Source organism: Anolis carolinensis, unplaced genomic scaffold (assembly GCF_035594765.1).
Source record: "Anolis carolinensis isolate JA03-04 unplaced genomic scaffold, rAnoCar3.1.pri scaffold_13, whole genome shotgun sequence".
Taxonomy (NCBI): Eukaryota; Metazoa; Chordata; class Lepidosauria; order Squamata; family Dactyloidae; genus Anolis; species Anolis carolinensis.
The window spans coordinates 15,875,727-15,898,264 of NW_026943824.1; the positions used below are offsets into that span (position 1 = coordinate 15,875,727).

General features: G+C 39.8%; 1 protein-coding gene across 1 annotated transcript in view; it reads right to left on the reverse strand.

Annotated features, from left to right (window-relative positions):
- Window positions 1-22,538, reverse strand: part of LOC103281463 (ankyrin repeat and fibronectin type-III domain-containing protein 1) — a 292,661-nt gene that overhangs the window by 249,067 nt on the left and 21,056 nt on the right. The window contains exons 3-4 of the mRNA XM_062964550.1: window positions 18,144-18,337; window positions 14,106-14,326 (exon numbers count right to left, since the gene is read on the reverse strand). Of these exons, the coding sequence (XP_062820620.1) occupies window positions 14,106-14,326; window positions 18,144-18,337 (415 nt within the window). The remainder of the gene's footprint in view (window positions 1-14,105; window positions 14,327-18,143; window positions 18,338-22,538) is intronic.

Genomic DNA, 22,538 nt, shown 5'->3' on the forward strand with positions numbered 1-22,538 from the left:
GTTAAAATTAAGCAACGAACTACACACATTAAATTATCACAATAAAATGGCCAGCCTTGTACATTTCTGTCCAGTTATGTGATTATTATTATTATTATTATTATTATTATTATTATTATTATTAGTTGTGCCCAACCACGTGTTGCTGTGGCATAGTCCTAAGTGGTGTTTTCTTCGTGGCATTTAAGGTGACCTAGAGTGGATTCCTCTAGGTATGAAGCAGCCAGGCTTTGAAGCTGCAAGGCTACTCAATGATAATCAAGTTGGCCAACAATGGAGTCCTCTAGGTATGAAGCAGCCAGGCTTTGAAGCTGCAAGGGTATTCAAGTTGGCCAACAATGGAGTCCCCTAGGTATGAAGCAGCCAGGCTTTGAAGCTGCAAGGCTATTCAATGGTATTCAAGTTGGCAACAATGGAGTCCCCTAGGTATGAAGCAGCCAGGCTCTGAAGCTGCAAGGCTATTCAATGATAATCAAGTTGGCCAACAATGGATTCCTCTAGGTATGAAGCAGCCAGACTTTGAAGTTGCAAGGGTATTCAATGATAATCAATTTGGCCAACAATGTAGTCCTCTAGGTATGAAGCAGCCAGGCTTTCAAGCTGCAAGCCTATTCAATGGTATTCAAGTTGGCCAACAATGGAGTCCCCTAGGTATGAAGCAGCCAGGCTTTGAAGCTGCAAAGCTATTCAATGATAATCAAGTTGGCCAACAATGGAGTCCCCTAGGTATGAAGCAGCCAGGCTTTGAAGCTGCAAGGCTATTCAATGATAATCAAGTTGGCCAACAATGGAGTCTCCTAGGTATGAAGCAGCCAGGCTTTGAAGCTGCAAGGCTATTCAATGATAATCAAGTTGACCAACAATGGAGTCCCCTAGGTATGAAGCAGCCAGGCTTTGAAGCTGCAAGGCTATTCAATGGTATTCAAGTTGGCCAACAATGGAGTCCTCTAGGTATGAAGCAGCCAGGCTTTGAAGCTGCGAGGCTATTCAATGGTATTCAAGTTGGCAACAATGGAGTCCCCTAGGTATGAAGCAGCCAGGCTTTGAAGCTGCAAGGTCACTCCTTGGAAAGTGATGAGTATTGTGGCCAAATTTGGTGTGATTCGGATTATATATCAAAGCTAAACCTGGGCTGAGTGACAGCGCTCAACTCAAAACACTCTTAAGTCAGGGTGCTCTTAAGTGGAGGTTCCACTGTATAGCTAATAAACAACATGTGGAGGACAACAGGTACAGAACTCTGATCACATATCTTTTAGAAATGGCCAGGAGAAAGGAGCCATGATGTGGTCCTTTATCTAGTGTTACTTCTAGTGCAGGCATGGACCAACTTTGCAGTTTTGGACTGCAACTCCCACCATTCCTAACAGTCGTAGTCTGTTAGGAATGGTGGAAGTTGAAGTCCAAAATGTCATGGTTGTGCTGTGTGTGTTAACTGGAAAATGAAGTGCATGAAGTCAATTGGCTGAGCCTGCAAAGACCTGGGAATTGATTTGATACTGTTTCTGTTCTGCTGCTGTAGAACCAGTTTGGACAAGACAAAATACTATTGTTTTTGATCTCTTGGAATAAGTAAAGTTCCTGTACTTTTGTTCTGCAAACCTGAGTGGCATGTTATTGTTTTGCGGGTGACTCAGACGTAAGAGCTTGCATTTATCACCATCAATCTGTGACACAAAACACCTGGAGGGCCAAAGTTGGCCCATGCCCGATGTGGTGATATAAAGCAAAGGTTTTTCTAGCTTATTTTTTTTCGAGAAATGGGCAAAATGTCACTCAAGAGGAATGCCAAAGGACTGTGGTTTCCAGAATGAGACGGCATGCATTCCGACTGGTAAAGTGGTAAGCTGAAACCTGCCAAAGAACATTTCCGAGGCATCTATTATCCAAGCCCCAATATACTTAGTTCCTATGATTATATCTTCCAACTGGCAGGAAAGGGAAATGTGTTTGGCACTGAAAACCACATGACATCAGAAACGAACCATGAGATGTAGTATCTTATTTATTTAAAACAGCTCTGCCCTTCCCATTTGCCACTTTGACAACCCAGAACAAATCTCAGATACAACCAATTAAGCAGGCCAAGGATAAAGCGCATAACTATGAATGATGCAATTGTCATGGATTCACCCTACAAAATTTGTACTTGAGAAAAGCACTTTGAATGCTCTGTTAAACAACTCTGAATATGTTTCAATGGATATTATCTGTGCATTTTTAAATATTGTTTATATTTAATTCTGTTTTAATGTTTGCATATCGGTATATTTTTAAATAGTATGCTGATGCTTTTATGTTAAGCCGCTTTGAGTCTCCTTTCGGGAGATAAAACAGAGTATAAATAAAATAATAATAATAATAATAATAATAATATGCTGATGCTTTTATGTTAAGCCGCTTTGAGTCTCCTTTGGGGAGAGAAAACAGAGTATAAATTAATTAATTAATTAATAATAATAATAATTGTATAATGATGCTTTTATGTTAAGCCACTTTGAGTCTCCTTTGGGGAAATTAAACAGAGAATAATAATAATAATAATAATAATAATAATAATAATAATAATAATAATAATAATAATTTTATGCTGATGACTTTATGTTAAGCTGCTTTGAGTCTCCTTTGGGGAAATAAAACAGAGTATAAATATAATAATAATAATAAATTAATTAATTCATTAATAATATGAAATCCAGCATATCTATCTTGTTTGCTGTGCCATAGTAAAATAATAATAATAATAATAATAATAATAATAATAATAGTAGTAGTAGTAATAATTGTATACTGATGCTTTTATATTAAGCTGCTTTGAGTCTCCTTTGGGGAGATAAAGGAGGGTATAAATAATTTATAATAACAATAATAACGATAATGATAATAATAATATAAATTGTATGCTGATGCTTTTATGTTAAGCCGCTTTGAATCTCCTTTGGGGAGATAAAGCAGGGTATACATAAATTAATAATAATAATAATAATAATAATAATAATAATAATAGTATGCTGATGCTTTTATGTTAAGCTGCTTTGAGTCTCCTTTGGGGAGATAAATGAGGGTATAAATAATTTATAATAATAATGATGATGATGATAATAATAATAATATAAATTGTACGCTGATGCTTTTATGTTAAGCTGCTTTGAGTCTCCTTTGGGGGAGATAAAGCAGGGCATACATAAATTAATAAATAATAATAATATTAATAATAATAATAATGGCTCAATCCTACGCTTCTTAATTCAAGCTGCGATTACTGTATATACTAGAGTATAAGCCTAGTTTTTCAGCCCTTTTTTTAAGACTGAAAAAGCCCCCCTCGGCTAATACTCGGGTGAGGGTTCTCGTTGGCTTATATTTGAGTCAGCTTATACTCAAGAATATATGGTACATTTATTATTTTTCTCTATTATTATTGGTATTATTACATTTATTATTTTTTCTATTATTATTGCTACTATTACATTTATTTTACCCTATTTTTATTATTATTAATAATAATACATTTATTATTTCACTCTTATTACAGTAGAGTCTCACTTATCCAAGCCTCTGGATAATCCAAGCCATTTTTGTAGTCAATGTTTTCAATATATCGTGATATTTTGATGCTAAATTCGTAAATATAGTAATTACAACAAAACATTACTGCATATTGAACTATTTTTTTCTGTCAAATTTGTTGTATAACATGAAGCTTTGGTGCTTAATTTGTAAAACCATAACCTAATTTGATGTTCAATAGGCTTTTCCTTAATCCCTCCTTATTATCCAAGATATTTGCTTATCCAAGCTTCTGCCGGCCCGTTTAGCTTGGATAGGTGAGACTCTACTGTATTTATTATTTTACTCTATTCATTACTATATGTATTATTTTCCCGTATTTATTATTATTATTATTATTATTACATGTATTATTTTACTCTATTATTATTAAAAGGATACATAAGCACATTTACAGCAGACACTCTGATGACTGTTGTATTGGAATTATTATTATTATTATTATTATTATTATTATTATTATTATTATTATTATTATTATTATTTTACTATGACACAGCAAACAAGATAGATATGCTGGATTTCATATTATTAATTAATGGACTCCCCTAGGTATGAAGCAGCCAGGCTTTGAAACTGCAAGGGTATTCAATGGTATTTAAGTTGGGTAACAATGGAATCTCCTAGGTATGAAACAGCCAGGCTTTGAAGCTGGAAGGGTATTCAATGGTATTCAAGTTGGGTAAATTGAAGAAGATGAGAATCATGATTTAATCAGAGCTGGACAATCTTAAATAAGAGCTTTATGTAAATATTCAAAAACATTTAACCTACTGATGCTTCAATTAATGTAATTTTATTGGTATTTGTTTTTATTTCTGAAATTTACCACCCTCAGCTTATATTGGAGTCAATGTTTTCCCAGTTTTTTGTGGTAAAATTAGGTGCCTCGTCTTATATTCGGGTCAGCTTATACTCGAGTATATACGGTATTTTAGATTGCAGTAGCATTCCAATAAGACAATATGAAGCCAGTGTGCAGCACGGAGCAACTCGAATGAGAGAAAAGATATATAAAAGCGAAGCCTTGGTTCCAAAGCACACGAAAGGCAAGTACAAGGACTATGATTTATTCCTCTGAGTCCTTCGTGCAGTAAGCGGTGCTTGAGAGACCTCTTGCAGCCACTCGTGTACATTGCAACCGGCAGGATTTCACACAAAAACCAGCTGACTTCTTCAAAACAGACTCCTGCTTTTTATAAAATAGGATTCATGATATGTATTTGCAGTTAAGAAGAAGTGAAGAACCATAGACAGTTGCTGCAAGCAAGTCAACTTCGATGGATGGAAACCCTACAAATGAAAGACCAAAGAAGAATTCAAACGTATAGCCAACACCTGTAGGGAAAAGGTTCGCAAGGCTAAAGCACAAAATGAGCTCAGGCTTGCCAGGGACATAAAAAACAACAAAAAAGATTTTTTTGCTTACGTTGGTAGAAAAAGGAAGAACAAGGAGGCGATAGGGCCATTGCAAGGAGAAGATGGGGTGATGGCGACAGGGGACAGGGAAAAGGCAGAACTGCTCAATGCCTTCTTTGCCTCGGTCTTCTCACAAAAAGAAAGCCATCTTCAACCTCAGCAACACGGAATGGACGAAGGATTGGGGGAAATCCAACCCCAAATAGGGAAACAAGTTGTCCAGGAACACCTGGCCGCTCTAAACAAATTCAAGTCCCCAGGGCCAGATCAGCTACACCCAAGAGTATTGAAGGAACTAGCGGGAGTTATTCCAGAACCACTGGCAATTATCTTCGAGAGTTCTTGGAGAACGGGAGAAGTCCCAGCGGATTGGAGGAGGGCGAATGTGGTCCCTATCTTCAAGAAGGGAAAAAAGAACGACCCAAACAATTACCGTCCGGTCAGCCTCACATCAATACCAGGCAAAATTCTGGAAAAGATCATTAAGGAAGTGGTCTGCGAACACTTAGAAACAAATGCGGTCATTGCTAATAGTCAACACGGATTTACCAAAAACAAGTCATGCCAGACTAATCTGATCTCTTTTTTCGATAGAGTTACGAGTTGGGTCGATACAGGGAATGCTGTGGATGTAGCGTACCTGGATTTCAGTAAGGCCTTCGACAAAGTCCCCCACGACCTTCTGGCAAGGAAACTAGTAAAATGTGGGCTAGACAAAACTACGGTTAGGTGGATCTGTAATTGGCTAAGCGAACGAACCCAAAGGGTGCTCACCAATGCGTCATCTTCATCATGGAAAGAAGTGACAAGTGGAGTGCCGCAGGGCTCCGTCCTGGGCCCGGTTCTGTTCAACATCTTTATTAACGACTTAGACGAAGGGTTAGAAGGCACGATCATCAAGTTTGCAGACGACACAAAACTGGGAGGGATAGCTAACACTCCAGAAGACAGGAGCAGAATTCAAAACGATCTTGACAGACTAGAGAGATGGGCCGAAACTAACAAAATGAAGTTCAACAGGGACAAATGCAAGAGACTTCACTTCGGCAGAAAAAATGGAAATCAAAGATACAGAATGGGGGACGATGCCTGGCTTGACAGCAGTGTGTGCGAAAAAGACCTTGGAGTCCTCGTGGACAACAAGTTAAACATGAGCCAACAATGTGATGCGGCTGCTAAAAAAGCCAATGGGATTCTGTCCTGCATCAATAGGGGAATAGCGTCTAGATCCAGGGAAGTTATGCTCCCCCTCTTTCTATTCTGCCTTGGTCAGACCACACCTGGAATCACACTGTGTCCAATTCTGGGCACCGCAGTTGAAGGGAGATGTTGACAAGCTGGAAAGCGTCCAGAGGAGGGCGACTAAAATGATTAAGGGTCTGGAGAACAAGCCCTATGAGGAGCGGCTTAAAGAGCTGGGCATGTTTAGCCTGCAGAAGAGAAGGCTGAGAGGAGACATGAGAGCCATGTACAAATACGTGAAGGGAAGTCCTAGGGAGGAGGGAGGGAGCTTGTTTTCTGCTGCCCTGCAGACTAGGACACAAGGGAACAATGGCTTCAAACTACAGGGAAGGAGATTCCACCTGAACATCAGGAAGAACTTCCTCACTGTGAGAAGGGCTGTTCGGCAGTGGAACTCTCTCCCCCGGACTGTGATGGAGGCTCCTTCTTTGGAGGCTTTTAAGCAGAGGCTGGATGGCCATCTGTCAGGGGTGCTTTGAATGCGATTTCCTGTTTCATGGCAGAAAGGGGTTGGACTGGATGGCCCATGTGGTCTCTTCAAACTCTACTATTCTATGATTCTTACGCAAGACCAGCAATACCTCCGTCTTATCTGGATCAAGCCACAATTTATTTGCTCTCATCCAGTCCACTGCCGACCTCAGGCAGTGGTTCAGGTGCAGGACGGCTTCCTAAAGAGTCATAGAGTTCAGCATCATCCGCATACAGATCATACCGAACTCCAAAACTCTGAGTGATCTCTCCCAGTGGTTTCGCATAGATGTTAAAATAACACTGGGGATTAATACAATAAAACCGTGCTCTGGCTTATTCCAAAATGGTTTTAGAAATTGCAGATTTCTCCACAGTCTTTTAAATATTCAGATACAGAGGTGTCACTGAGGTGTTACTTTCTTCCTCCGGTTTGCACACAACTTTCAAAGGGAAGGAAAACAAACGGTCAGCGTGGCATCTTCTGAAAGAAAAACAAATTTCTCTCCCCGCTTGCTCTCAGCGTGCTGCGAAATATCACAGGGGCCGAGAGGATTGCTTGCACGGTGTCCCCTGAGGAGTTATAAATTGGGCCACTATTCTCGATATTTGTCTTTGTCATTCACAACAGCAAGTACAACACAGCCTGCCGGTCCTGCTTTGATCTGTGAGATTCAGAGGTATTTCCGAAGTCAGAACAACCTCCTTGGCCAGTCTCTCATCTTATCTTCATATTCTTCTCATATACCGTCTGCCTGACTTTTGAAGACACTTGCTCCCGTCACCCGTAATCACACGCCAACGGTTGCCTGGTTTTTCAAGGGTTTTTATTTCTGTCTGTGTCTCCAAGAAACCATGTAGATTATAAGAAGGAGGGCTAAAAAACATACAACCCAGGCTATTTGTCAAATCGCATCTCCCTATACAGACCATCTCGGGTACTTTGGTCAGTTTTCATTCCTATCCATTATTTCCGAATGCCAGCTGTAAGTTCAGCAGCTCAGAGCTTTAACACACTGTGCCACTGGAGGCATATTATTATTATTATTATTATTATTATTATTATTATTATTATTTTATGACACAGCAAACAAGATAGACATGCTGGATTTCATATCACAAAATCACAAGTCAAACACTTCCCAAGCATCTAGGACTGTGTGATTTATTATTATTATTATTATTATTATTATTATTATTATTATTATTTTATTATGACACAGCAAACAAGATAGACGTGCTGGATTTCGTATCACAAAATCACAAGTCGGACACTTCCCAAGTGTATTATTATTATTATTATTATTATTATTATTATTATTATTATTATTATTATTTTATGACACAGCAAACAAGATAGATATGCTAGATTTCGTATCACAAAATCACAAGTCGAACACTTTGCACTTCAATCTTGAGGTCCTGATAGTGGCTGAGTTTTTCCTGTTGTTTTTCATCAATGCGACTGTCACCTGGGATGGCAACATCAATGAGCCAAACCTTTTTCTTTTCCACAACTGTGATGTCTGGTGTGTTGTGTTCCAGAACTTTGTCAGTCTGGATTCGGAAGTCCCACAGTATCTTTGTGTGCTCATTTTCCAATACTTTTGCAGGTTTGTGATCCCACCAGTTCTTTGCTGCTGGGAGGTGGTACTTGAGGCATAAGTTCCAATGGATCATTTGGGCCACATAGTTGTGCCTCTGTTTGTAGTCTGTCTGTGCAATTTTCTTACAGCAGCTGAGGATATGATCAATGGTTTCTTCGGTTTCCTTGCACAGTCTGCATTTTGGGTCAACAGCTGATTTTTCAATCTTGGCCTGAATTGCCTTTGTTCTGATGTCTTGCTCCTGGGCTGCAAGGATCAGGCCTTCTGTCTCCTTCTTCAGGGTCCCATTCGTGAGCCAGAGCCAGGTCTTCTCCTTATCAGCTTTTCCTTCAATTTTGTCAAGGAACTTTCCATGCAATGTTTTGTTGTGCCAGCTGTCAGCTCTAGTTTGTAGTGCGGTTTTCTTGTACTGGTTTTTTGTCTGCTGTGCTTTGAGGAGTTTCTGATTTTTGACTTCAATCAAAGCAGGTTCTTCACTTTGCTTTACATATTCTGCCAGGGCATGTTCTTCTTCTTTGACTGCTTGTTTTACTTGTAAGAGTCCTCTGCCCCCTGATCTTCTAGGCAGATATAGCCGGTCAACATCACTGCGAGGGTGCAGTGAATGATGAATGGTCATGAGTTTTCTTGTTTTTCTGTCCAAATTGTCCAGTTCCATCTGTGTCCAGTTTATGATGCCAGCAGTATATCTTATGACAGGTATGGCCCAGGTGTTTATGGCCTTGATGGTATTGCCTCCATTGAGCTTGCTTTTGAGAATTTTTCTGACCCTTTGTGTGTATTCTTTGTTGACCACAGTTTTCACATGTTCATGCTTGATGTTGTCCAGCTGTAATATGCCCAGATATTTATAGGCCTCTGGCTGGTGACACTTGATCATTTGGCCATTAGGCATATTTATGCCCTCACTTTCAATGATTTTTCCCTTCTTCAATGCCACTGTCGAACATTTGTCCAAGCCAAACTCCATGCTGATATCAGTGCTAAAAATTCGGACAGTGTTGGTCAGAGACTGGATTTCAGTTTCCGTTTTCCCATACAGCTTCAGGTCATCCATGTACATCAGATGCGAAATTTTGTGAGATTTCTTAGATGTTTGATAGCCGAGATTTGTTTTTTGTAAGATTGTTGACAGAGGGATCATGGCAATAATGAAAAGCAGAGGGGACAATGAATCTCCCTGGAAAATTCCTCTTCTGATGTTGACAAGTCCATAGCTTTCATTTCCAACAAACAGTTCAGTTTTCCAGTGCTCCATCATGTTTTCAATGAAGGTGCCAACGTTTTTACTAATCCCAATGGCATCCAGGCACTTGATGATCCAGCTGTGTGGGAGTGAGTCAAAGGCCTTTTAGTAGTCAATTGTTGACAGAGGGATCATGTCAATAATGAAAAGCAGAGGGGACAATGAATTATTATTATTATTATTATTATTATTATTATTATTATTATTATGTTGGCAAGAAACCTTCTAATGGTTTAATTTCAGGATCTAAATATCAAGGCATCTGAGGAATAACACTCCACTTGAAATCCCAAGGAAAAATAAATCAATGAGCTTTAAAGGGTACTCTTTTTTCTTTGCCCAGCAAAGAAACTTCTTCAAATTCACACTCATTGGGAGCGTCCAAAAGAACGTGGCTCCTAATCCCTGTTTCTGTCTCCTTCCATTCACTTGCGCATCAGGACCAACCGATGTAATTCACAGCAATGTGCTATAATGCACCTGCGAGACACAACAAAGAGGCTGCTAAAAATAGCTAATTCTCCACTTGATTTCCGGCATCAGGCTGTTTTGTTTATCCCATAAGTCAGGAAATTTCCGAGGTATCGAGGCTCGATCAGCCGAAAGGCTTGCGAAGTTGACATCGCGAAAGCACACACGCTGGGAAAAGGGCCGTCGCATAAAGACCTCCGATGGCGAGAAGCTCAGCAAGATAATTCAGAATTATATCCAGGACAGCAGAGCAAAAAATCACTGTAACCTATTGTATATTTTACACACAGCGAGAGACAGCAACTGGATCTCTATTGTCCTCCTTCCCGCGTTCTTGACAAATATCTAACACTGCAATGATTTCCATTGTTTCTTTTTTCTTCTTCTGTCTCCGAAGCCACAAAAGTTAGTTTATTGAGTGAACTGCATGCACTTTTTGTCCAAGTTTTTCTACCCAAGTTGAAGCTCATTCTGACCTGATTATTACGTGTATTATTTTACTCTATTATTATTATTATTATTAAAAGGATACATAAGCACATTGACATTGAAGAAGATGAGAATGATTTGATCAGAGTTGGACAGTATATACGGTAATTATTTTACAGTATTATTATCATTATTATTATTATTATTATTATTATTGCATTTATTATTTTACTCTATTTATTATTACATGTATTATTTTCCTGTATTTTTTATTATTATTATTATTATTATTATTATTATTATGTGTATTATGTGTATTATTTTACTCTATTATTATTATTATTAAAAGGATACATAAGCACATTGACACTGAAGAAGATGAGAAGAAGGATTTGATCAGAGCTGGACAGTCTTACCTTAAATTTGAGCTTTACGTAAATATTCAAAAACATTTAACCTACGGATGCCTCAATTCATGTAATTGTATTGGTATCTGTTTTTATTTCTGAAATTTACCACCCTCAGCTTATACTCAAGTCAATAAGTTTTCCCAGTTTTTTTGTGGTAATATTAGGTGCCTCAGCTTATATTCCAGTCGGCTTATACTTGAGTATATACGGCAATTGTGTTATAATATTTTAGGACGGTTATCCCAAATGATAGATACTCTTGGAAACATTGAAAATGATAGTTGGGTTTGAGCATATCAGAAAGGTATCAAGTAGCAGCATGAAAACACGTAAGAGCTACTAAAGGGGGGAAATAGTAAAGTTACCTACAAAAGAGATGTGTTGTTTTATCACCCGAGTTCTTCTTTCTTCTCTCTAAACACACACTCACGTTTGCAGCAAAGCCTCCTTTGCTTCCTCGTCTCCTTTCCTTTTATTTCCACGCACTTTTGCATATTTAATAACAACTCTAGCGAAGGCAGCCTCGCCTTTCAATCGAGGGATATCGGATCCCGTCATTACACTCCCAAGGCTAGTAATGAGGGAGGTGTAGCTATCATTCATCAGATCAGGTGTCACTCAAAAAGTGGGAGATGAGAACCCATTACTGTTTCAATGGAATTCATGAACCACCTCGTATCCCTATTAAATTACTATATTGTACTATATCACTATATGGTAGTATTATTAGTAATATTATATTTAATACAATAGAGTCTCACTTATCCAAGCTAAACAGGCCGGCAGAAGCTTGGATAAGCGAATATCTTGGATAATAAGGAGGGATTAAGGAAAAGCCTATTAAACATCAAATTAGGTTATGATTTTACAAATTAAGCACCAAAACATCATGTTATACAACAAATTTGACAGAAAAAGTAGTTCAATACGCAGTAATGCTATGTAGTAATTACTGTATTTACGAATTTAGCACCAAAATATCACGATATATTGAAAACATTGACTATAAAAATGCATTGGCTATAAAAATGCATTGACTATAAAAACGCATTTTTAAGGTAAAATTAGGTGCCTCGGCTTATATTCGGGTTGGCTTATACTCGAGTATATATGGTATATTGGCATGTTGCATGCATCCAGGGCAATATTCAGGGTGCAGAGGTGACATCCTTTAAGCTACGATATTATAGATTTGGGAGGTTACACGGTGATTCGAAATGCTTTATAGGCAACAGATGCAGCACTGGAAAATAAACCCTAGCATGATTTTCCAGGATTCTCGTAATATAAGTTCTATCTCGAAAATAAGCCACAATTAAGACTGTCAGCTGAACGGACACGTTTATCAGTAGCAGGAGAAACTAAACTTACCTGTTGGTGTAAAATGATGAAAACAAAACTTATGGGAAAACAAGACATCCCATGAAAATAAGACCTAGCAAAGTTTGTGGTTTGCTGGTTTGTGATGACAACTACTGAACATCTATATATATAAAAAAGTTATGGCATCAGGGCAGCGGACAAAACAACAAAACTACAGGCCCCCCAACCTCGAAATTTGACAACACAACCCATCATCCACGGCTCTAGATTCATACAACAAAAAGAAAAGAAAAAGAAAGTCCTAATTAGAGGGAGAGGAATAATTGTTTTTATCCAATTGCTGCCAGTTAGAAGGCTAAGCTCCGCCCACTTGGTCTCCTAGCAACCGACTCAGCCCAGGGGACAGGCAGAGTTAGGCTTCACTAGGCCAGATTATCTAAAGTCCCAGCTTCTGCCAACCCAGAAGTTCGAAAACATGCAAATGAGAGTAGATGAATAGGTACTGCTCCAGCAAGAAGGTAACGGCGCTCCATGCAGTTATGCAAGCCACATGACCTTATAGGTGTCTATGGACAACGCCGGCTCTTCGGCTTAGAAATGGAGATGAGCCCCATGTCAGGGGACTTAATGTCAGGGGGAAACCTTTAACCTGTACCTTAACTGCCACCAACACCTCAATACTTTATTTCCCATACCACCATACTTAGCCACAGCAACGCGTGGCCGGGCACAGCTAATAAACAACACAGCTTCTTAGTAATTAACTCTTTCCAGACTATGGTACACACTGGATGATACAATCAGTTGCAATACACGCACGACACAAATTGCATTTAAACGCTATCAATACACAAATCCCACATTAACAGAGCCGTTTTCAACCCTGGTTGCTGTTCAGAAGGGTAGGCCCTGCCCCCTTTAGGCCCTGCCCCCTTTAGGCCCCGCCCACTTTGTCTCCTAGCAACCCTCTCAGCCAGAATGGGGTACAGCTAGGGTTCAGGCTTTTGAGGCTGCAAGGCTATTCACTGCTATTCCACCTGGCCAACAAAGCATTCCCATAAGCCACAGCAATGCGTGGCCAGCACAACTAGTACAATATAAAATGAGATTATAGCATAGATAGTAATATCAGTCAACCACCAGGCACAGTTCTATCATCTCCATAGATGGGGAAACTGAGGCAGCAATGCAAAAATAAAAGATGAATTAAAGTGCATAGAAGGTAAGGACCTAATAAAATGCAGGATAGATTATTAATACCATCTGGAGCTGAATTTCTAATGACTGTCTCACCAAAGGCCAATTGAAATATCCAAGGAGGCTGCAAGGCTATTCCACCTGGCCAACAAAGCATTCCCATAAGCCACAGCAACGCGTGGCTGGGCACAGCTAAGTACAGTAGAGTCTCACTTATCCAACATAAACGGGCCGGCAGAATGTTGGATAAGCGAATATGTTGGATAATAAGGAGGGATTAAGGAGAAGCCTATTAAACATCAAATTAGGTTATGATTTTACAAATTAAGCACCAAAACATCATGTTAGACAACAAATTTGGCAGCAAAAGTAGTTCAATACACAGTAATGCTATGTAGTAATTACTGTATTTATGAATTTAGCATCAAAATATCATGATATATTGAAAACATTGACTACAAAAATGCGTTGGATAATCCAGAATGTTGGATAAGCGAGTGTTGGATAAGTGAGACTCTACTGTACTAATATATAATTAGAAATCAGTAAATGATATTGCAGTGTATTTGAATAAATGCAGATTGTGGAACAGGAATAAACAAACTGCGTCCCACGAAAAGCAAGATCAAAATAAGGAGCAAGAAAGAATATAAGACCCGGTCTTATTCACAGGAGAATACAGTAGTGGAGTTGAGGCTACAGCCATTAGGTACTACTCACAAATTGCCGCCGGAGTTTGGTCTTGACTCGCTCGGTCTTGGTTTCGGTGGGGTGGAGGGAGCCCAGGTGGTCGTCCACGGAGAGGCTTTTCCTCATGTAGTACGAGTGTGCTCTCAGGGAGCGGAAGGGCGCCTCCTCGACAGCCGTGCACAGCCGGGGCTGAAGCGCATGGGGATCCCTGCCATGCGCTGCACCATCCTCTTCCAGCTGCCAGGCCGCTCCTGAGCAAGAGAGAGGGAGCAGATGCAGACATCACATTGAAAGGAAGACACCGAACCACAAGTAAATGGCCGCAATAATTCTGTGGATTGGTATACTGGCTTCAAACCTGATGGGAAAGGAGATCCCACCTGAACATTCGGAAGAACTTCCTGACCAAAGTCAGAGCTGTTCAACAGTGGAACTACCTGCCTCGGAGTCTGGTGGAGAAGGTTCTTGAGCAGAGGCTGGGTGGCCATCTGTTTGGGGGCCATCTGTTTTGGGGGGGGGGCTTGGTGGTGTGTCAATAAATAATAGTAATAATAAAATAATAATAATAATAATAATAATAATAATAATAATAATAATAATAATAATAAGACAGAAGGCCTGATCCTTGCAGCCCAGGAGCAAGCCATCAGAACAAATGCAATTAAGGCCTAGATCGAAAAATCAGCTGATGACCCAAAATGCAGACTGTGCAAGGAAACTGACGAAACCATTGATCATATCCTCAGCTGCTGTAAGAAAATTGAACAGACAGACTAAAAACAGAGGCACAACTATGTGGCCCAAATGATTCATTGGAACTTATGCCTCAAGTACCACCTCCCAGCAGCAAAGAACTGGTGGGATCACAAACCTGCAAAAGTATTGGAAAATGAACATGCAAAGATACTGTGGGACTTCCGAATCCAGACTGACAAAGTTCTGGAACACAACACACCAGACATCACAGTTGTGGAAAAGAAAAAGGTTTGGATCATTGATGTCGCCATCCCAGGTGACAGTCGCATTGACGAAAAACAACAGGAAAAACTCAGCCGCTCTCAGGACCTCAAGATTGAACTTCAAAGACTCTGGCAGAAACCAGTGCAGGTGGTCCCGGTGGTGATGGGCACATTGGGTGCTGTGCCAAAAGATCTCAGCCGGCATTTGGAAACAATAGGCATTGACAAAATTACAATCTGCCAACTGCAAAAGGCCACCCTACTGGGATCTGCGTGCATCATCCGAAAATACATCACACAGTCCTAGACACTTGGGAAGTGTTCGACTTGTGATTTTGTCATACAAAATCCAGCATATCTATCTTGTTTGCTGTGTCATACAATGTTGTTTTGTCAATAATAATAATAATAATAATAATAATAGATAATAATGATAACAATAATTGATAATAATAATTCTGCTGATGGAGGCTCTTGAGCAGAGGATAGGTGGCCATCTGTCAGGGGGGCTTTGATGGTGCTTCTATAATAATAACAATAATTATAAATGTGTAACCACTAGTTTAATGTTGCTCGACCATCAAAATAACATATTATCACTTAATGGTAGATAACAAAGTACAAGACCAAGTGTAGAAACTTGTTGTGAATTCTCCCTCTTGAGGGAGGTTTCTAGTCCAGACAAACTTATGTTGTTTTATTTTTGGTTGTTACTCGAGTTCAAAAAGTCAATATTTACTTGAATATTTACAACAGAATAAATATGCTAGAGAAGCACCCAACTGCAGTCAATAATAATGTTACTGGTTTAAAAAGTTTACAAAGTTTACAAAAAAGTTTACAAAGAACAAGATTGCATGAATATAGTTACTTACTTACCTTATCTGTTGTATGGAATTGGCTCTATTGCAAGGCTTTCAAGAGTGAGCACATGATAGTAAGTAACATACATAATAAGTGAGTGAGCACACATGGTAGGAAACATTTAAAGTCAAGGCTTGTTTCAGAAAACAGGTGAAATCAATTTTTTCATTGAGTCGTTAGAACCATTTCTATGAGTATTTCTCTTGTTGTTACTAGAGTTCACATCTTTTGTTTTGTACTATATAGAGATATCTGTGTTGCTAGATAGTTAAAGAAACAAACAAAATGACTACCAAGAAGGTTAAATAAAACCCAGAAAAGTGTCAGAAGGGAATCAGCAAAAGAGATGGAAGAAATCTATCAATATAACTTTGTTGCTGTGAGATTAACAATAGCAAAATCTTGGAAGGGGAAAAAAAGTTACTTATCAAGAACTGGAAAGAAAAAACTATTAGAATATATATTCAAATGGCCAAGTAACCAATGGTATTTAAGGAGAAAACAATGGGAAATTTGCCCAAAAAAATGGAGGCTGGCATTTGGATATTTGTAAAGGAAGGCTTTGAAACTGAGGCTGGGTGGCCATCTGTCAGGAATGCTTTGATTGTGCTTTTCCTACATGGCAGGGGGTTGGACCATATGGCCTTTGGGGTCCCTTCCAACTCTATTATTATTATTATTATTATTATTATTATTATTATTATTATTATTATTATTATTATCAACACAACAACGTTGTATGGCACAGCAAACAAGATAGATATGCTGGATTTCGTTTCGCAAAACCACAAGTCGAACACTTCCCAAGTGTCTAGGACTGTGTGATGTATTTTCTGATGATGTGTGCAGATCCCAGTAGGGTGGCCTTTTGCAGTTGGCAGATGGTGATTTTGTCAATGTCTATTGTTTCCAAATGTCGGCTGAGATCTTTTGGCACATTATTATTATTATTATTATTATTATTATTATTATTATTATTATTATTATTATTATTATTTTATTATTATTATTATTGAGGTGGGATGGTCATCTGTTGGGAGTGCTTTGATTGTGCTTTTCCTGCATGGCAGGGGGTTGGACTATATAGCCTTTGGGGTCCCTTCCAACTCTTATTATTATTATTATTATTATTATTATTGAGATGGGATGATCATATGTTGGGAGTGTTTTGATTGTGCTTTTCCTGCATGGCAGGGGGTTGGACTATGTGTCCTTTGGGGTCCCTTCCAACTCTATTATTATTAGTATTATTATTCAGGTTGGATGGTCATCTGTCAGGAGTGCTTTGATTGTGCTTTTCCTGCATGACAAGGAGTTAGACTATATGGCCTTTGGGGTTCCTTCTAACTCTATTATTATTATTATTATTATTATTATTATTATTATTATTATTATTATTATTTTATTATGACACAGCAAACAAGATAGACATGCTGGATTTCGTTTCACAAAACCTCAAGTCGAACTCTTCCCAAGTGTCTAGGACTGTGTGATGTATTTTCGGATGATGCGTGCAGATCCCAGTAGGGTGGCCTTTTGCAGTTTGCAGATCGTAATTTTGTCAATGTCTATTGTTTCCAAATGCCGGCTGAGACCTTTTGGCATGGCACCCAATGTGCCCATCACCACCGGGACCACCTGCACTGGTTTCTGCCAGAGTCTTTGAAGTTCAATCTTGAGATCCTGACAGAGGCTGAGTTTTTCCTGTTGTTTTTCGTCAATGCGACTGTCACCTGGGATGGCAACATCAATGAGCCAAACCTTTTTCTTTTCCACAACTGTGATGTCTGATGTGTTGTGTTCCAGAACTTTGTCAGTCTGGATTCGGAAGTCCCACAGTATCTTTGTGTGCTCATTTTCCAATACTTTTGCAGGTTTGTGATCCCACCAGTTCTTTGCTGCTGGGAGGTGGTACTTGAGGCATAAGATCCAATGAATCATTTGGGCCACATAGTTGTGCCTCTGTTTGTAGTCTGTCTGTGCGATTTTCTTACAGCAGCTGAGGATATGATCAATGGTTTCGTCAGTTTCCGTGCACAGTCTGCATTTTAAATGCCATTTTAATTTTAAATTTAAATTTAAATTTAAATTTAAATGACATTATTATTATTATTATTATTATTATTATTATTATTATTATTATTATTATTATTATGCCATGCCTCCATACCGTGCAGTCCTGGGAGTCATAGTTTCCCAAGGTTCACACCCTTCTCTTGGTGCATTTACACTATGGAAGGCTTACCTGAAGAGGGCACGGTGCATCCCTTCTCATAATCGGGAGCCGAGAGGGTCCGGTGCTGGGCCGGCTCTGGCATGTCTCTCCTGTACAGCTTGGAATCCAGAAGAGGAATCCGACTCAGGACCGGAGACTGTGGGATGCTGGGAAGAGTCCGTGACTTTCCTAACACGGGTCTCTGCGGTTTCCTATCTAGCGACCTTTGAAAAAGAGAGGAAATAAAATATAACACTATGCAATACTGGTTTTGTTTCTGGCTCTATCATTTATTTTTATTTATTTATTTACAGCATTTATATTCCGCCCTTTTCACCCCGAAGGGGACTCAGGGTGGATCACATTACACATGTAGGCAAACATTCAATGCCTTTTAGCATAGGACAAAGACAAGACAAACATAGGCTCCGAGCGGGCCTCGAACTCATGACCTCCTGGTCAGAGTGATTCATTGCAGTGATTCATTGCAGCTGCTCTCCAGCCTGCGCCACAGCCCGAGCATATCATAACAACATGGGGAAAGTGTATTAAAATGCAACAACATTATTACGGGAGAGATGTGATAGCATGCCCGAGACTTTGGGAAAAACTATAGTATCTGGCGTGTTGTCAATGGCTTTCATGGCCGGAATCACAGGGTGGTTGTGTGTTTTCCGGGCTGTACGTCCATGTTCCAGAAGTATTCTCTCCTGACGTTTTGATGTGGGTGAAATGTCAGGAGAGCATGTTAATGTGGGATTTGTGTATTGATAGTGTTTAAATGCAATTTGTGCCACGTTTGTATTGCAACTGATTAAATCATCCAGAATGTACCATAGTGTGGAAAGAGTTAATTGCCAAGAAGCTATGATGACCTTGATGTGTGGCTGGAACTAGGGAGTATCCAGACACAAGTGTTTGTGCATACCGATTACGTCAGTTCAGTTGAGTTCTGTCTGCCTAGAGTTCGAGACAAGTTCTGCTGGAGAACAGAGCAGTCCTGTGTTCGTCTGTCATCTGCAAGTCTGTTTGTGTTGATTATTGCTGCATACAGTAAAACTTTGTAAATAGTTTTACCAACGTCTCTGAGTGTCTCTTCGTTCTGCGTTCCACTGCTTCCATCCAACTACTGCTGCGCTACAAATACTCTGACAGAGCATACTTCTGGAACATAGCCATTCAGCCCGGAAAATACACAACAACCCTATAATGTTTGGGTCTTGGTCTGTTAAGATCAAGACCCTTAACACACACAGGCGCTTTAGCCAAGGTGAGAAGATAACCAGAATGAGGCAGCCGCATAATAATCCCTCTAGGAAAGATGCTTGAGAAGAGTGCAGGCATAAAAATACTACATAAAGGTCAGTTACATTCAATTGCACTGCAATCTATAAGCATCTTTTTTGCCTAAGAGCTTCTAATCAAGCTTTGAGAAGGTTACTTGAGAAGTTACCGGTTACTTCTACCTGCAGCAATTGAACTGTTCTGAGTTGTCAACAAAATGTGCTCATCAAAGAAGTGAGAATATTCCAGTGTGATTACATTGCACCTGGGTGCATCTGGAGTCAAAGCTATAGACATGACTATATTGAATTATGACCTGTTAGGATCATAACCTATAGGGGATTATAACCTATAGGACCATAACATATTGAATAGCAGAGTTTCAGGAGTGTTCCTTAGGTTTATTAGGTAATGGAAGATCACTGGGCGCATAAATATCTTGTTTCTATTTGATGCTCTCAACAAAGATTCAAGTAGACTTCTTTGTTATCATGAGTTTTCCAGGCTATATGGCTATGTTCCAGAAGCATTCTCTCCTGACGTTTCGCCCACATCTATGGCAGGCATCCTCAGAGGTTGTGAGGTCTATGGAGAAACTAAGCAAGGAAGGTTTATTTACCTGTGGAAGGTCCAGGGTGGGGGAAAGAACTCTTGTCTGTTGGAATCCAGTGTGAATGTTGTGATTAATCACCTTGATTAGCATTCATGGCCTTGCCAGCTTCAAAGCCTGGCTTCTTCATGCCTGGGGGCATTCTTTGTTGGGAACTTTCCATGCAATGTTTTGTTGTCAGATGAACATGCCCTGGCAGACTATGTAATTAATTAAATAATAATAATAATAATAATAATAATAATAATTATTATTATTATTATTATTATTATTATTATTATTATTATTATTATATTGGAAACATATGAATGACTTCACAGAGCCCCCGGCAGTGCAGTGTGTTAAACCACTCAGCTGCTGAACTTGCGGACTGAAAGGTCGGCAGTTCGAATCCAAGGAGCAGAGTGAGCTCCGCTCTTAGCCCCAGCTTCTGCCAACCTAGCAGTTCGAAAACATACAAATGTGAGTAGGTCAATAGGTACCGCTCCGGTGGGAAGGTAGCGGCGCTCCATGCAGTCATGCCAGTGGCCACATGACCTTGGAGGTGTCTACGGACAACGCCGGCTCTTCGGCTTAGAAATGGAGATGAGCACCAACCCCCAGAGTCGGACATGACCGGACTTAACGTCAGGTGAAACCTTTACCTTTACTATACACACACACACATATACATACACACTCTACTTGCTTCACTGCTTACAGAACCTTTGAAGATGCCATTAGCCACAGATGCAGGAGAAACATCAGGAGAGAATGCTGCTGGAACATGTTCAGGCAGCTTGGAAAACTCACAGCAACCCAGTGATTCCAGCCATGAAAGCCTTCGACAACACAACCACTGCATTCGTTTCTCCATACCTCACAACCTCTGAGGATGCCTGCCATAGATGTGGATGAAACGTCAGGAGAGAATGCTTCTGGAACATGGCCAGACAGCCCGGAAAACATACAACCACCCCAACTACTGCATTGTTTTTAGTTTGGAGCTATAAACTTTGGGACTGATTGGAAGGGGGGAATAAACTGTTTGGCAATAAAAAATTAAATATTGAACTGGATTATCTTGAGTCCACACTGCCATATAACCCAGTCCAATGTGGATTTTATAAAGCTGTGTGGAAGGGGCTCCAATCAGCCAACTATATTGATTTTCTATGAGCTGTTTCCACCACTGGGTAGCAGTAGAGTCACTGGATATGAGTCACAATATGAACTGCAATTATTATATAAAAAGTCAGCCGTCCTTTGTTGTTATTAACTGCTATCAAGTTGATTGACTGATAGTGACACTAGGAGTATGAGACCTCCAACACCCCAGCTCTGGTCTTATAATATCAGGGCTATTTAGCTCCCTTGTTTACATCTGTCCATCTCCAACATGGTCCTCCTCTTTTCCAGCCGCCTTCTAACTTACAATTAGTGACTTTTCGAGTGAGTCAAGATCCCTGGTGATATGCCCAGAATATCAGTTTAGCCATTTCAGACTGGATTTGCTGAAGTAGAGAAATCTGGAACTATTTCAATATCTTCATTGTCATTGTTTGCAAAAGAACTGTGCTGTGTGTGTTAACTGGGAAATGAAGTGCATGAAGCCGATTGGCTGAGTCTGCAAAGACCTGGGGATTGATTTGATACTGTTTCTGTTCTGCTGCTGCAGAACCTGTTTGGACAAGTTTTCAGTGCTGACTGTTGGTGAAGACAGCAGTGTACTGTTGGTGAAGAGAGCACTGTACTCAGAGAGGCCTTGTTATTTTTGAGGCCTGTTTGCTGCTGAGAAGAGGGGGAGAAGAACCAGGACTGTATTGTTCATATCAATCATCATCAATCAATCAATCATCATTAATCCACTACACTTCAATTGGTATTTGTACATGATGGTTGTTTTATTGTTCTTAGCTTTACTCTTGTTTTAATCGGAGCAGTTCATGATCTGTGTCATGGTTTGCAAAGGCACTGTGCAGTATGTGTTAACTGAAAAGTGAAGTGCATGAAGCTGCTTGGCTAAACCTGCAAAGATTTGGAATTGATTTGGTACTGTTTCTGTTCTGCTGCTGCAAAACCAGTTTGGACAAGTTTTTCAGTACAGACTGAGTATTGCTGGTAAAAGGAAGCAGTGTACTCAGAGAGGCCTTGCTATTTTTGAGGCCTGTTTGCTGCTGAGAAGAGGGGGAGAAGAACCAGGACTGTATTCTTCTCTGAAGTAGATTTGTGGACTGAGAAAGGACTATTTATGACTCGACTTCTGTAAGTGATCAGAGCGATCATTTGGTACTGTTTCTGTTCTGCTGCTGCAGAACCTGTTTGGATAAGTTTTTCAGTGATGACTGAGTAGTGCTGGAAAAAGGGAGAAGTGTACTCAGAGAGGCCTTGCTATTTTGAGGCTTGTTTACTGCTGAGAAAAAAGGGTGAAGAACCAGGGACTGTATTCTTTTCTAAAGCAGATTTGTGCACTGAGAAAGGACTGTTTATGACTACAGACTTCTGTAAGTGATCAGAGGGACCATTGTAAATACAGTAGAGTCTCACTTATC